Source organism: Xiphophorus hellerii, chromosome 9 (assembly GCF_003331165.1).
Source record: "Xiphophorus hellerii strain 12219 chromosome 9, Xiphophorus_hellerii-4.1, whole genome shotgun sequence".
Taxonomy (NCBI): domain Eukaryota; kingdom Metazoa; phylum Chordata; class Actinopteri; order Cyprinodontiformes; family Poeciliidae; genus Xiphophorus; species Xiphophorus hellerii.
In genome coordinates, this window is record NC_045680.1 from 21454043 (window position 1) to 21470788 (window position 16746).

At 41.7% G+C, this 16746-nt stretch overlaps 1 protein-coding gene across 13 annotated transcripts in view; it reads left to right on the forward strand.

Moving 5' to 3' along the window:
• Positions 1-16746, forward strand: part of dab1a (DAB adaptor protein 1a) — a 256990-nt gene that overhangs the window by 227384 nt on the left and 12860 nt on the right. For 10 of the 13 annotated variants that reach the window (XM_032572408.1, XM_032572409.1, XM_032572410.1 and 7 more), the window contains 6 exons: positions 2452-2571; positions 2968-3006; positions 3466-3528; positions 5673-5726; positions 15859-15921; positions 16030-16126. In XM_032572408.1, the coding sequence (XP_032428299.1) occupies positions 2452-2571; positions 2968-3006; positions 3466-3528; positions 5673-5726; positions 15859-15921; positions 16030-16126 (436 nt within the window). Of the gene's footprint in view, positions 1-2451; positions 2572-2967; positions 3007-3465; positions 3529-5672; positions 5727-13074; positions 13222-15858; positions 15922-16029; positions 16127-16746 lie in introns of all 13 variants that reach the window. The other 3 variants (XM_032572415.1, XM_032572420.1, XM_032572421.1) reach the window with 3 other exon arrangements.

A 16746-nucleotide genomic window follows, 5' to 3' on the forward strand; every position in this document is an offset into this window, starting at 1 on the left:
AAAGGCGACAACTTATGGAAATATCTGACTCTCATATTCACACAAGCAAATTCTGAGATACAAACATTGTATCCTCGCGTTAGTGTGAATTACGAGCTCAAATTTTTTTTAGGACCCTCCAAACTTTGCTTCTTGTTTTTCCAGCGTTCTTTATTGTAGTTTTCTGTCATTACTGCTTCTCTTCTGCTGCATCATCTGCTCTGTTGTTACTTTACTTTCTGTTAGACTCTGAATTTTTTGTAGAATCGTAATACTTCTTAAAAAGAGTGAAAGCTGATAAGATTTGAATGTTTATTTCATTTTAAACTGTTGTTGCGTCCTGTCGGACTTTTAATAATCGTATTTATTAAAACAAGTAAACATTTCATGCTTTTTTTCCTTAGAGCAAAAAGTATAATTTCAGTGCTGTGAACATTCATTCATTCATTCATTCAAAAAACAAACACAAAAAACACCTCAGTGGCATCTCTGTGAGTAAATGACAGGGAAATCCGTAACACACAGTTCCGCTATGGACTCTATTTGTTCAGGAAAGTTCAAGTCACTATAGAAAATACTCAAACAAAAGCTTTTACTCCCGCTTCTAGCGTTTAGACATTATGCAAATCAAACTGTGGGCTGCCGTGAATCTTTTTACTGAACCTCAGATTAATTTAGGAGGAGCATGTCTCACACCTTCCAGCTCCATCTTGAAATCTCTACAGATTGAACTGTCCTATAGAAGCAGCTGTCATTAACTAGGCTAATTTGTCACACAAGCACAAAGGGATTTTTTTTTGTGTGTGCGTGTGTCTTCTAAGCACTCAGTTAAGTCTCCATAAATCGTGTTGCCGTTAAAGTAGTAATAAATAAGACACAACTTTAGCAAATAAACGGGTTTGTCATAAACTCCCAAAATGGATCCGTTTATTAATTTTATTTATGTTTTGGGGAGTGTGAGTTAGGACTCCTGCCAAAATAAATGAACGCGAACGCTATCAAAACTTCCTCCTGGGCGTGCCGTGGTGGCATAGTGGTTAGCGCGATCCATATTTGGAGGCCTTGAGTCCTCGACGCGGCCGTCGCGGGTTCGACTCCCAGACCCGACGATATTTGCCGCATGTCTTCCCCCCTCTCCTTCCCAGTTTCCTGTCAGCCTGCTGTCGTATAAGGGACACTAGAGCCCACAAAAAACACCCCCTGGAGGGGTAAAGAAAAAAAAAAAAAAAAACCTCCTCCTGAGGTCCAGAAAAGACTGCGTCGGTTTCATCTGCTCATGGATCTAAAATGCTGTCTGCCTAAGCTGGTACTTCGTCAGGGTTGGCAGGTCTGCATTTTTATTCTTCTGCTACTGACGTGGCGTGCATTGTGAAATGTAAAGCGGATTTGAATTTGAAAGAGTGACAGTATCTTTCACCGTTGGCTCAGTTGGAGGGGAGGGGGGGTGTAGAAAGATTACCGCAGCGTGTCTGTCTTGTCACCAGAAGTGGGATGGCTGAGAATATCTCGCAGAGAGACAACATTAAAGGAGAACCACTTTATGCAAAGCACTGTTCAGTCTATGAACTCTCAGTGCACTCTGATCTCTTATCTTCAGTCAATAATTGATTAGGTCTCAAACACGGCTGCACTATTAGATTTTCTTGCGGTCGTGCCGCCGCGATGGTCGCACGCTTGGGTTTGTTTCCAGAGGCTGCACGAGGTAAGATGGGGGGGGCTTTAACCCGGTTTTCAATTCGGGTGTCCCAACAGCAAGAATGTATTAAACTCAATCGGGAAGTCCCATTTTCCTCTGAAAGCAATCAGTTCAAGAGCTGCGTTACCTGTAATGAAAGATTTTAAACTCGCTGATTGCATTGTTTGTTTTTCCCTGATGCTAATGCATTCGGTCGACTCGCGCAAAGTGCTGTGTTTGTTTTCAGATGGAAATGATCCATCTTGTTCCTGTTCCGTTTGGAAATCAGATTGCTTGATTTTTATTTGTTTATTTATTTATTTTTAAGGCTGGTAATCCTCTCTAGTCAGAACTTGAAGAAACAAACTAAGAGGTTTCAAGGGAAGATTTTTCGTAGACAGCACAAGGTAGAATTTTGCTAAATGGATGGTTAATTGGCTTATTTCTAAATTTCCATAAGCTGTTTGTGCTCCAGATGTTTTCTACAAAACATCTGGATTCACACTGAGATTAAATACACACGCCCAGGCTGTGTGTAATTCACAAGCACGCACTTTATTTGTAGATCTATCGCATAAAATCCCTATAAAACACATTGAATTTGGTGTTTTATATCGCGGCAAAATGCGAATGTCATTGGACTGTGCCTGAACAGAATGTAATCAGCCTCCAGGTGAAGGACAATCAGGTTTCAGTCACCTCAGGTTAGTCAATCATTATTAAAACAGTCTTTCAGAGCGACAGAATGTGAGTTTTAGATTAACGCCGCTGGTTAACACGTTCTCTCGTGGTTCTAGGCCGAGCCTGTGATTCTGGACCTGCGGGACTTGTTCCAGCTCATTTATGACATAAAGCAGAGAGAGGAGATGGAGAAGAAGGCCCAGAAAGACAAGCAGTGTGAGCAGGCCGTCTACCAGGTACTTGTGAAGCATTTTTATTTATTTATTTTATTTTTGTCTTGTGTAATACACCTGTCAAGCATTCCCTGCCTTAAAACGAGAGCCTTTTGACAGGCGAGTTCTGAATATAGACAAAAAGAATGCCGGGTAGACACTTTTCGGTTCCGTTAATGGCACCATCTGCACATTGTGCTTATTCCTCCCCCTCTTCGCATTTCCTGCTTAATTTCTTTTTATCTTGCTGTAATTTTCTCTTTGATGATTGTCTGAATGCTGGGAAGTCTCTCTGCGCTTTCCGCCTACCGCTTCCGCTCCACTGGCTTAACTCTCCACCTCTCTTCTGTCCTTTGCTCTTCTTCTCTTCTGTTTTATTTCTCTCTCCTTCCCTCGCTCCCGCTGGCGCGCCCGCTTCAGACGATACTGGAGGAGGACCTGGAAGACCCGGTCTACCAGGTAACTCCCTGACCAATCACATCGCCTCACTGCACTTTCTAGCTTGTTCCTCTCTGTGTGCACTGTGGGGAGACAGCTCCGGTATGGGGGACAGTATGGGAGTAGCTGGATAAATAAAAGGTGGAAGGTTTCCAGAATCATATATTAGAGACATCATTGTGTGTGTGGGCGTGTGTGTGTGCGCGTTGGTGCAGCCAAGAAAATGAGTGCATGTGGAGCTGAAGTGTGTGCTAATGAGTTGTTTCTGGGTTTTTTTCTTTCTTGCTGCTTAAAGTCTCCATATATGTCTGAGATCTGTTCTTCAACTGCTTTTTAATGACGATGCTCTTTACTAATCACCTCTGCAGTTTCCCCACTTTTCTCTCAATTTCTCAAAATCACCCAATTTTTCCTTCTTTTTTATTTCCCCCCCTCCATCTCCTTTCCCCCCCCAACCCTCCGCTGCTGCTGACGTTGTAGTACATTGTGTTTGAGGCCGGACACGAACCCATCCGTGACCAATCAGAGGAAAGCATTTATCAGGTACTCGCAAGCTCACGTCCTCCGCTTGTGTCTTGCTTAGCTTTTAAGCTGTGAGTAAACTGTTGACGAGACGCTGAAAGCGTGTAAAGTTCCACAGATTTGATCTCCTCCATTTACCGGACGATCTTTATGGGCTGCATTGCTCTTTAATGGGATAAAATTAATTGCTCCTGTTTTTAAAGCACAGAATGTGCTGTTGGGGAAGTAAAAGGCTGTAAATATGGGCGGAAATGTAGCAGCCAAAGAGTTTCTCGGAGGACCTGTCATGTAAAAGCCCGTAAGTCTAGGGAGATGAGTCGTTTTCTCTGCTCCTTAGAGACGGGGGCAGACCTCTGAGGGATGATGAAGTGGGGTGGGGGGGATGCAGAGAGACGAGACGCTGTGGTTATTTCAGGCGTCACCGTGGAAGGCAGACCCACCGTCCCTGTGTACCACACCTCCGTTCCCCTCTTTTCCAAGCAGATGAAAGAAAGTGGAAGGGGGGGAAGAAAGATTAATCACCAGCCCCTCGTTTGATCTTTAAATAAAATGGATTGAAAGGGTTGGGGTGGTGGGCAGGGGGGTGTATGGATTGTGCTGGCACATGCACAATCGTACAAAAACAAACACACATGCTAGCAAATCCCTGCGCATACATCAGGCGTAGGAAACCAGCAGGCTGAGCCAGCCTGCAGCTGCTGGATGAATGAAGATGGCCGCTTCCGGAAATAGGCCTGTGTAAGACGTAAACAAGGCGCTGAAAGGAGGCGACGGGATGAAGGAAGCTGTGCCAGATTTACGTCCAGATTATTTATTTATTATTTTAGCAGTATTGTTTTTCATTCACAACTCAATCTAATTAGAACACAGCAACAGTGCCCTTCAAAAGTATTAATATCCTCTGAACCGCAAACGTCAACGTATTTATTTGGGATATTATGTCACAAGAATGCGGTGCATGGCTTTTTAATTCTTTTACAGGTACAAAACCCTAAACGTATTTGTATTTGATAGTTAAATTCAGCTACCTTTACTCTAGAGTGCAAACAGCTGCCTTCGAATGTCCCCTAATTAGTGAAATAATGTAATCTCTATATACAGATCTAGCTGAAATTGAGTGTTAAGAAGTTCCATTTAAAGTTTACCACAACCCATGCAAGGGACACAACAAACAGGTGGCGGACAAGGTGGTGGCAGTATTATGCTGTGCAAATACTTGCTTCTAAACAGACACAAGGAAAGCTGGTCAGAGCTGAGATAAAGGGCAATTCTGGGGTGAAAACATGCAAAAGACTTATTGGAGTTTAATCTGGAATCCTAAACTTAATCAGTATGAGAATAGAGTATATCAAAGCATATTTATATCTTTGAATGCCCAAAATCAGTGGCATGACCTAACAGAGCTCCTTCAAGTCTGACTGATTTTGAGTTATTATGCAAAGAATAGCAGTCCTTTGATGTTCAAAACGGGTAGAAATATCCCCCAAAAGACTTGCGCAAAAGCTGATTCTACAAAATATTGGTAGAAACTGAATAGAATAACTCGTTGCACAATTTCTACGTAAAAAAAAATCTTTAAAAACCAACCATGTATCCCAACCCTGATTTATGTTGGTTTGTCATCTGAAATCCTAACAACATACACTAATGGCCATGGTTGGAAAATGTGAAAAGTTCAGAGGGTGTGAATACTTTCGCAAGACGCTGTAGCTGCACGTGTGCATTTCTAAACTCTGTGCAATCGACGGAGAAAGCAAACAAAAGAAGCGACTTGATTCATACGTGCATTCTACTATCACATTTTGAGATCACGCTCATACAAAGCAGTCGGTCTGACACTGAGATATTACATGTCTCCCATGTGTGACAATGTGAGTTATTACATGTCTGAAGGTGTGATCGGCAGCCTGGATAAGGCCTTTATTAACCTAGTCGATGAGCTTTCAATCCACCGATTTTAATCCCGATGATTTCCCAGCACCACACAAGTCACATCAGTCACTGGTGACTGATGTGATTCACAAAGAAGCCAGTCGCAGGGATTCTTGTTGGCTACCTGTATGTCGCTGTGCTTGGAACAGTGACGTGTAATGTCAGATTGCCTATTGATCCGGAGGTAACGGGCTCTCTTGGCTGTTCTCTGAATCCATTGGTCAATTGTGTAGGTGCCCACCAGTCAGCAGAAGGAAGGGGTCTATGACGTCCCAAAGCGACACCCCGTGAGTGACCGAGTGTTGTCGCCCGTGTTCCTGGTTATCTACCTCAGCCTGCCTCCCCATTCCCAGACAAACCTCTCAGCTGATTCACCATCACTCAATTGGAATGAAAACACCTCCTAGATTACAGCTTTAACCTTTGATTCTCCTTCAGATTAACAGCCGTCCCTCACACTGATCAGGATTATCTGATCACTTGCCCTGAGAGGTTTGCTGGGATTCAGTGCCCTGTGCGGTGTGCTGTTCCGGTGTTACTGCTTGTGCCGTGACCAGTGGTGGCTCGTGTCCTGCCCCTTGTTGCTCCACGGTGCCTGCTTCCGATGGTTTTCTGGGAATGTGTGTATGGCATGTGAGTCCGCTCGGCGAAGCATGCCTGGCGATGGTTAGACAGTTGAGTCCTGTGAAAACCTGCATGGCCCTGTGTCAGATTGCATTGAACTCATGCTGTGTCTGTGTTATCTTTTGAGTCCTATTGTGCATGGCATTACTTTGAAAATGTATTTTGTATTTGGAGTGGTGGAGCATATCTTTATCTTGTTCATGCATACAAGTGAATGTGTGGATTACAGATGTGGTGAAATTTAATGGCACCGCTTTTAAAGATTTGTAAAAATTGTAAAATAAATTCCTTTTTTGATGAATTTCTAAGAAACTAACCTATTATATCAAGTGCACATAACACATAGGCCCGTTTATTTTACCCACTGGTAATATTCTGATCAAGCCCTGGTGTTAAATTAGCCATGAGTAAGCAGATTGAGAGCTGAAAAAACATAGCCAATGCTCACTTTTAGATATCTGTAGCAAAGAGTAGCATCTTAGGGAGACCATGTGTTCATTACACCCATTAAACACTACAACATGCCAACCAGTGGCTTGATCAGCATCCCAGAAAACAGTCTTTTCTGTTCTGCCATCACCAGCGTAAGCATGGAGTTTGATGAATTCCACATGAGCCATGTGATTTGGTCACATTTGACTTAAAACTTCATCTCCCTTCCTTTTTGTTTGCTTTCACTTCAGTGGTACTGGAAAACATTACACCATATGAAAATAACACTGTTTTCATCTTCCAACGCATTTGGCACTGTAGCATACACTATTTAATCACCAGCTGTCCCAGCCTGCCAGGAGGTTTTTGGACATGTTGAAAAGCTCAACCACATTAGAACTGCAAGTCTCATATGAGATATATATTTATTAATGACACAGTATTATGTAAAATTATTTTTTTTAGCTCTATTTTATATTACAACCTTATCCCCTTACCAAAACATACCTGGAGTATTGCCTTGATCCTTTCATGCATGTTTAATCTCCCGTGGCAACTATTCAGTCTTCGAGGCGCAGCTCCTCCTCAGAGCTTCAGTCTCCAAGGTTCCACTTCACAGAGCAATTCCCAAACTCGGCTCCTTCAGACTAGCCAGTAGCAATTAGCAATCACCTGGTGGAACTGCGTATCTGCTGAGCTCATTACAGGAGCTACTTCTCAGTTGATTAAAGGTTAATAGAGGAGAATGTCATGATGACTTTCTGAAGGCAGAGTGTCAGAAAGAGCAGGAGTTTTTAAAGAGACAGAGGTCCAATTTCAAGGTGTTAAATTACAGGGCCAAATTTCTTTTAAGCCATATTTGACAGAGCATTTTATAACAACTGAAGGAAACAAAGTTACTCAATTGTGCTATAAAATGGTATTATGTGCCTAGAAAATACATAACACTTCCCCTTTAATGCATCAATAACAATTCAAATGTAACAAGAACTCTGCTTGATCTGACACAACACTGTGACATATACTATCTCGCCTCGGGATGCTGGATGCTTGAAATCAAAACTTTGACCACTCAATGTCTAGGTAATTTAGCTCTTTATTAACTAAACTCTTTGAGTGTTTCTATTTCACGTCAATTTATCCTTTTCATAATGGGAAAAACATTAGTTGTTGCTGTAGTAAAGCAATGCACCCAATCAGAACACAATGAGTTCCACACAGTCGAGTTTTTCAAACTGTGAGTCTACGTGGCAAGACAAGAAACAGAGTGACAGCAGCTTAAGGTTGAACTTTTCAGCAGCAAACACTCCAGGTCGGTTTGACATAAAACAAAGGAATATGTGGAACAGGAGCTCTTACTCACTGTAGTGGGTTTTGAGGGATTTGTGATGTTTTTGGGTCTGTTACTCTGTCCATAGAAACCTGGTTAGAATGCGGTGCAGTTTTAGCAGGAAAATGATCATAAATGTATAACCAAATTCCTACAGAAATAGTACATCTGACACAAAATCAACCACCCTTGGGTCTCACAACCTGGTATATAGGAAGACTAAGTATTGTCCTATTGGTGAAAGGGAGAGGGATCCAGGGGTGCCAATAACTGTACACTATTGCACTGAATGGACTTGTAGTGGCTGATAGCGAACTTGGGGTTTAATTAAAGGTCTGTAGATCTGTTCCTTTTTTTTTTTTTTTTTATTACTGATTCCAACGTCTGGCCAATTGATTGGCGTATCGGAATTCCGATTAATTTGTTGAAAATGTTGTTTCTAAAAAGCATTTTCTTCCCAAATGTATTCACATTAATAGTTGGATATTTCTATTTATTAGAGCTAGATTATGCTACTGCGTCGAGAGAAAAAAAAATCCATCATGTGTTCATGTCTGTATATCTGTAAATGCTTGTTACTGTGCCAATAATGAAAGATGACCTTCACTTGTGTCAGGCCGCCTTATATCTCATCTGCTCTCTATCTGACTATAAAGATGATCGTTTTATTGCCGCCCGATTCAATCTTCTATAATCCAAACACTCGCAATAATCAGGCTGCTGTCCTGTGGATATGTGGGAGTGGATGTCTGGTTATATGTGACACCTCCTCCCGTCGAGCTTATTGTATTCCACATTCACATGCGCCCTCATTACAATGCAGATCCCACCATGTTTGTCTGCATCCCTCAGCAGTAGGTCTTTTTTTTTTCTCTACCCTCTCAACCCCCCTTTAAATTGCTATCCTTGTACTCTGCTGGCAGTCACATTCCTAATACCATAAATTTAGGTAGCATCAGTCTCACAGTTTTCTGGATGCTTATTATCTCCACATTTGGTAAGAAGCTTACAGGCAATGTAGTACTTTTTTTGTTCTCCCCGCACCGGCTTACAGCACATGCTGCTTTTTGGATTGCCTTTGTGCCAGTAGGTGTCTGGATGGGACCGAATCCAACACGTTTCTGTTGTCGTGGAACAAATTGGACGTTGCAGCACTCTGAAGACACTTTAATTTGATTTGAAGATAAATCCAGCTTCAGAGGTTGGCACGCTGCCGCTCTAATGCTCTTCAATCTTCTGAGCGTGAGACGCAGCATTCTCTAAAGCCACTACGCGAGGAGCATATTGTGTTTTCCAACAGGAACCCATTCCCGATGCTCCGGAAGTCAGAGACATCATTCAGAGAGCATGATGGGTACACGCTGACAAAGCTTTGGCACGGCAGCATGTAAACTGTTGGAAAGTGGAAATATCTCTTGAATAAAGTCAGCAGGATGTATTTTTCTCTTGGTCCAGTCTGACCAGAAGCAACCACAGGCTCGTAGTCTTTAACTTCTCACATAACTTGTTTTTTTTGTTTTGTTTGTTTGTATTCAAGGTGAAGTATGAGGCAACTTTTAGATGTTACAATTTGGAGTAGGGTGTATTGCCCAGAAACACACTGACCTGTCAGGAAGAAGCTGGAATCAAACCCGTAACTTTCTGATTGCAGGAAGACTTCTCTACCCGCTGGTCCACAGGCAGTTAATTGGCAGTTTTTTGTATGTGCTTCTAATCAAATCTAATTACAAATTTAAATTTAAGTCAGTAAAATAACACAATTGCCATAACTAAAAGCTTTTAAGATTTGAAACACTTTAGTCTAGCTGATGGTTATTGATTAAATATTGCAAACTGATTGATGCAATTCTCCTATTGTCAATTTTTTTTTAAATGCATTTATATACCTGTAAGATACAAACTAAAAAGCACATTTTGAAAACTGTTAAGCAAGGTGGCTCCCAAATGTAAATTCTGCTCAGAGCCCAAATGTAACCTATGGCCGGCCCTGCCACGGCTTTCACTGCTGATATAAATCCGCAGCGCTCTCAGCCGGGCGGATGCTGGACGTGACGTGTGCGCATGTGTGCACACCATACCTCAGACAAAATGATCCCATCAGTACAGACGTGACCTCCTGTCTGCGGCGGTCCCTTCTGGTGTTTACTCTGTCACCTTCTTAAACGATGGCAAATCAATAAAACACACACAGACACACACACACACACACCCAAAAAGCCATCCCAATCTACAGAGCTCTTGATCTGGTCAGACCTGTAATAGTGCGTTGAATCAACACAAGCCTCAGAGTCCGCATGTAGAGGTCAGCATATCACATTTCCAGCGGACAGACGCAACAGCTCCACTCAAACACTGGATTACCGATAACGTGGTATGATAGGATCACGACTGTGAATTACACTCTGGGTTGTTTTAGCTTTGGAGTTTATACAAAGGTTATGCCACGCAGACACACACGCCTAAAACGTGAAGAGTAGAGTCAGCCATCCTGTTTGTGTTTCTGCAGCTCCGGATCATCCGTTTCATGTGATAGACCAACGCAGATCAGTGCAAATTGTGAAACGAAAAAGAAAACAAAGCATGGTTTTCAACAACTTTTTTCAAATAACTACTGAAAAGTGTGACATGCATTTGTATGCAGCTCCTCTGATACAATACTTTGTAGAACTACCTCTAGTTAAAAAAAAAAACAGTACGTCTTTTGAGTTTTCTCTCTACCGGCTTTTGTTTTTTTTAATCATTTGTCATGACTCTCTTTAAATTCTCAAATGGATTTAGGTCTGGACTTTGACTGGACCATTCCACTCCATTAATCATGTCATTAGCTCCAACCAGCTTTCCCATTGGTGCCAAATAAAACACGCTTTGGGGATGCTAGGATATCAGATTATATAATCTGAACACATTAGGAAATCATTTGCTTTCTGAAGTTAGAAAGTCGATGAAAATCGTAGCAAAGTACTTACTCTGGGTTGCTGAATATGAAGGCATCCCACATGTCTAAGATCTCTATTTGTAGGAAACTTTGAAGATATGTGATGACTTTCCTTCCAATTCAGAATTGTATTATATTTTTGTTGGATGGTTACATAAAAACCTAAGGTAAAGTTTGAGGTTGGGATATGACAAAATCTGAAAATTTTTTTAGGAAATATGGATACTTTTTTAAGGCACTGTAACTATTCATGGATCCTCCGAGGTTTAGGAGATGCACTGAGTTTCAGATGGTAAATGAAAGAAGATTCATTCATAGCATGTATGATTTTATTTTTCTGACTTGTGTGCATTGTTTGCACAAGGTCAGCGGTGCTTGCGCCGCTTGCCAGCGCAATCAGTCACTCGGCAGGGAATCAACAAGGTGGTGTTAATTAAAGGGGATGCATTAATTGTATGCCGAACACATGTGCACAGGTAATTACTGTTTCCCTGGAGATGGCTAATTGATAGGTTTGCGGCTGCGATGATGAGGACTATACGGGCTGGGCGAACGGATGGAGAGAGAGTCTAATGGGCACAAAGGGATAATTGGCAGGACAGGAAGCGAGAGAGTGAGGACAGAAGGACAAACTGAGGGAAAGCCAGCAGCAGACTGCAACTTTCAGCAAAGATGGCAGATACTGTATGATTCAATAGATGATACACACCAACACACACCCACGCCACAAATTCAGACAAATGTGTTTCATCAGCTAGATTGAAATGAGCGATTATGAGTTCAGATTTTTTGAGGGAAAAAAAGCTCAGTAGAAAAATGAGCTGTGCTTTTACACCTGATTACGACTGGGCAATGTGTTACTGTTTTTCAACATCAGCTAATGATGGCCATATCTCATGCTTTCATCCAATGAAAGCAGCACACTCAATAATATTGTCATGCAACAAATACGGTACTGGCTTGGCTTAGTTAGACCAGTCTGAACCTCATGTTTGGGCCAGAGCTGGAAACGGGAACGGAGGAGGCCTTCGTCACACTGTTTTTTCTGCAGACAGAGGAGGGTGGTATTTAGTGGAAAGATTTTGCAATAGACATACAATACCTTGTGAAATTATTCTGACACTCTGAGCCTTTCACATTTTTGTGAAACACAAACTTTATTGTACTTTATTGGTATTTCGCGTGATGGACCAACAAAGAGCAGTGAAAAGCTGTAATGTAGAAAGAGTTGATACGTGGTTTTCAAAAAATATTTCACTAATAAAATCTCAAACTGATGTGCCAAACCAGTTCACCGCATGTAGAGATGGAACATTTTCAACATCAATTTTCAAGTTTTGCTGCAGATTCTCAGTTGAATTTACAGTAGATCTAAACTTTGATCAGTCTATTGACATTTGCACTGCTGCCAATAATCTTCTCCTATGCTATATTCACATTTCCTTGTATTTAATTTATATAGTATAAAGTTTGTGTATCGAGAGATTACTTTTATCCTGTTATTGGTACTTGTAGGTAATATTTTGCTACATTTAGAAGGTTATTTCACATTTTGTACTTTTTCCAACCTTTTTTTTAAGTGGCGTTCTTGCAGACAGCAAAGTAAGTTTTTTATTACATAGGGAAATGTGTTTGTACTGTGCACATGACAATTAAACGTTGAAGTTGAACACTTGAATAAGCTTTGATTTAAACCATTCATTAGTAGCTCTACATGTATTTTAAGGACATTGAAGTTTCCATCCATCCATTTTCCCGTCTTACCTGCTCCCACAAGAAAAGAATTCCCACAGCATGATGATTATCCAGAAATCAATATTATCAATATTACCAGGTAGTTCAGTTTTTAACCAGAAGAGAGCACTGTCTCCCACTTTCTTCTTACCTCTTGACAAACTTTCAAACAAGACTTCTTAGTGAGCATTTTCTGACGTTCCACCAAATTTGTGAAATGCTCCACTTATTAGCCGTCCTGTCAACAGATTCTCCCGCCCCAGCTACGGATCTCTGCTCCTTGTCCGGGGAAATCATGTATCATTTTTCATTCCACAGAATAATTGTGAGCAACTTTGTGTTTTTGGCACATAAAAATCCCGGTAAAATAGATTTAGGTGTCAAAATATGGACAAGTTCAGGCTCTTGCAAAGCCCTGCATTTGTGTCATGATTAGCAGACGAGCTAACACGGCGTATTCAAGAGATCAAACTTCACTTCTTCTGTTTGTGTGTTTGTGTGAATTGAAAATAACTAACATGTTTGTGTGTGAGAACATTTTCATCCCACCTGTCATCTAACACTGGGGTTTGGATTACAGAACGGACATAAAAAAAAATCCCGCCATCATCATCATCATCATCATCAACATCAACATAAGCGCGAGAAACCTGTCGAAGTTCAACAGCAGCCGAAGCAGCAGGAAGTTGCAGATCTAATAGACTTAAACCTGGACATGGTGACTCAGGTAAGGCGCTGTACATACATACTAGGACGCCTTCCTCTGTTTTGAAGCGGGGAGCCGTAAAGGTTAGCTCTCAGCCCTCGTTAGCTGCTTCGCTAGTCACTTCCTCAGATGAGCTTTTGTCGCCACATCCTGATCGGTTCTGCACCTCTTGTTCTTCTTTCGTCTGAAGTGACCCCAACCGCAGACCTCTGTCATTACTGAATAAAACATGCGCCTTTCCTGTTGCCATAGCAGCCAAGTTTGGCCAGGAGGACATTAGGATGCTGCGCTGCTGCGCTCCCACGTTCACACCTGTGTGTTTGTCTAAAACTGAAAAATAGGAGCAGCAGAGACGAAGCCCCCCGTCCATTAGCGCCGCCGGGAGGTCTTTCAGGAGAGAAAATATCTCGCAGACAAAGTTCAAACTCGAGCAAAACACGGGATCACTTCTCTGGGAGTGAATTCAGTCAGTTATTTTTTTTAAACTGTTTGTAGAGAAAAGAATTAAATCCCAGAAATTCTTTTCTATGATTCAGTTTCCTTAACTTTTTTAAACGGATGACATTTTAAGAACTGGTTGCTAATCTTTCAACAACAAAAAAACAAATAACGAGATCTTTCAGTGTTAAAAAAACAACGAACAGGCATCCATCTAATTTGCATATCTAAAACAAATGTTTTCACCACTCTAATCATGCAGTTGAGCATCCAGTTAAGAGACTCTCGTATCTTAATCAGTTGCTGCTGATAGACAGGTTACACAGCCCCAACAAGACAGCTGTCAGCGCCAACAATGAAAAGCATTCGAAGCGTCTTTCCAGAAGGTAAACCAACACGGGTTGTAACAAAAGTTGCCGGTTGCTCCCTGTCTGCTGGGTCCAAAATCTGGAGCCAATGCAAATACATTGGGAAGGTAATAAAACACACAGGTAGACAAAGGAAGACTTCAAGGCAATATAGTAAAAAAAATCAAGTGGAGAAAATGAAGCAACTTTTAGCTTTCATTTTAAATTAAAGTGTTGCTCTCTCTAGCTTTGTTGCCTAAATGAATGGCGAACATGTCTCAACATGCCATCAGACATATGATTGCCTTTTAAATCATTTTTGCATGATTGATTAATTAACTTCAATCTCTTATTCCCAGAACTCATTTGCAGTTAGTTAAGCCTGTTTTGGTAAAGAGAACTTTGAAATTGGTTTCAAATTAAGTTTCTGTACAACCCTTTTTGGTCCATCATCAGTATTTTAAATAATACTGTAAATTCACAACAGTAGTAAAAAGCTTTACTGGTCCTTGATGTTTGTGGAATCTGCATCAGCCAGTACCCTGGTTGAATTAAGAATTCAGGCGATTTTGATATTTATGTTCTTGCTAGTCTTAAAATGACTCGTTTTAAGCCTTATTTACTCCGTAACGACATCTACACTCAAGAGAGTTGTCATTATTATATTGCTTCAAAGTGCATCCACTGATCATTAAAGATTGGCTATTTGAATTTATTACTGGCCTTTCATCTATGTAGTTTATTTGAGCTGAAAATCTCTGTTTTTATGTGCATCACTAATTGTAATTCTTTTTAAAAGCAAATAAAGAATTTCTTCATACTCCAAAAATTCCAAGTCAGTGATGCAGCTCTGAACAGGAAGTTTAAAAATGTCTCCCTGAGCTAAATGTGTTTTTTCTTCCCCTGAACATTTCTTGAAAAAAACTGCTAATTTTGGCACTTATGTGTAAAAATTAATCCCATTGAAATTTTGTCATTGATTCTTGTCGCATCTGTATCTTAACTACTTAATCTCTCTACAAGAGCAGCTTCTGCTGCAATGAAATATACATGCCACGGCCTCAGATCTTCTCCCAGGCTTTGTGAAAGTAAACTCTTCATGACTCAACGTCGTGATCACAGATCCATTTTCTGATAGATGCACAAAAGAACTTTCCGGTCCGCATGACCCATGAGTGAATGGAGGAGGAGAGGAGATATTCTAGGAACATTCATTATCTCTGCAAGAAATTATCCGCATCCATGATTTATGCAAATCTCTGACCATATATTCAAGGCTTAAATTCTTTTTATCGACTAAAAATAGTTTCCCTCGGTTGCCACTGGCCAAAAGATATTAGTAATGCGCAACAAAAAAGAAAAAAGGAGAGAGTTATTAAAGAGAACCATGGGAAGGAAATGATACAGAACAAGTTCAGATCAAAAAGATCTGTAGTTATTCCCTCTGAGACACAACACACGTCCTCCACGAGAGGAAAACAATAACGACTCAGGCTCAGAAGGAGACTCTGGTACAGTAAAGATGTGAGGCGGTGTATTCCTCAGCTAGCAGAGAGCGTGGCTATCAGAGGCAGATGACAAGTGTAATAAGTCATGGTGGGTATTGTCATCCTGATCATTTCATCTCATTCTCCCATCTCTGCTCACCTCTCTTGTTCCCCCTCCTCTGTGTTGCTGCAGCGGCGTTCAGGTAGGTGGCGTTTTACCCACATGTAGCTGCTCCCGCGTTGCATGCGGTGTGCGATGCATGTTGCACCGGAATGCTGACCACTTCACGATTCGTCTCCCAGACGAGCATAGCAGCCATCGCTCCCTGACCGACTGTGTTTGTTTCCTTTTTCTTTTTTTTCCCCCTCCCCTCTCTATTTCTCAGAACATCAGCCAGTTAGAGATTTTCGGAGACATGTCCACGCCGCCTGACATAACCTCCCCGTCCGTGAGTAGCAGCTATGCTGACATAATGTGTTTCCCTTTTAATCAAACTGCATTTTTTTTTTAAATTATTTGTATTGTTGCTTGCTCACCTGACATTCGATTCCCACAGACCCCGGCGTCCCCCGCCAACACCCTCGACCCCTCGCAGGGCCTGCAGCCGCCTACGGAACTGTTCGCTCCCTTCAATCCTGCGTCCGTGCCCTCAGGTGAGGCCTCGCTTATTCGCCGTCGCCTCCGCCGCTACAGGCACCGGGCAAACAAACGCGTTGGGCGATAAGGAGAAGCTGTGAAGTCAAAGGATTAGGATGCAGAGGACAGAGGGAGAAGGGAGGGGAGGTTCTGTTGGAATAAACAGAGACAGAGCAGAATTGAAATGCAGATGACTGGAGACTGGAGGAAAGGTGGAGTCGGTTGTGTGCTGAATATGAAACGCTTTATTAGCTTGCCGCCTCGGATGCTACTGCTGACTTACATGAAGCTGAGGCGGCAGTGGCAGTCGAAGGAAAAGCAGTGGCAAAAGATGAGAAGACTGAAGTTCATGTTGGTCACTGTGGAACTACGAGCTCCGGCTTCTTGTGCCAACGAGCCAATGTTGCACACAAAGCAATGAAGCCTCTTTACTTTCACATTCTTAAATAAAGTCAAGTGTCATGAAGCATCATCCTTAACAGACCGTCCTCACTGTGAAGCAGGTGTTGAGAATAGATGAATTATGTGCTTTCCTTCTATCCCTTTTAGCTAGTTGCTAAGCTAAACCTACAGGAAATGACATTCAAAGTAGAGCTCTGCTTAGAAGAAATGACACACTAGGGAACGCCCTCTTTGG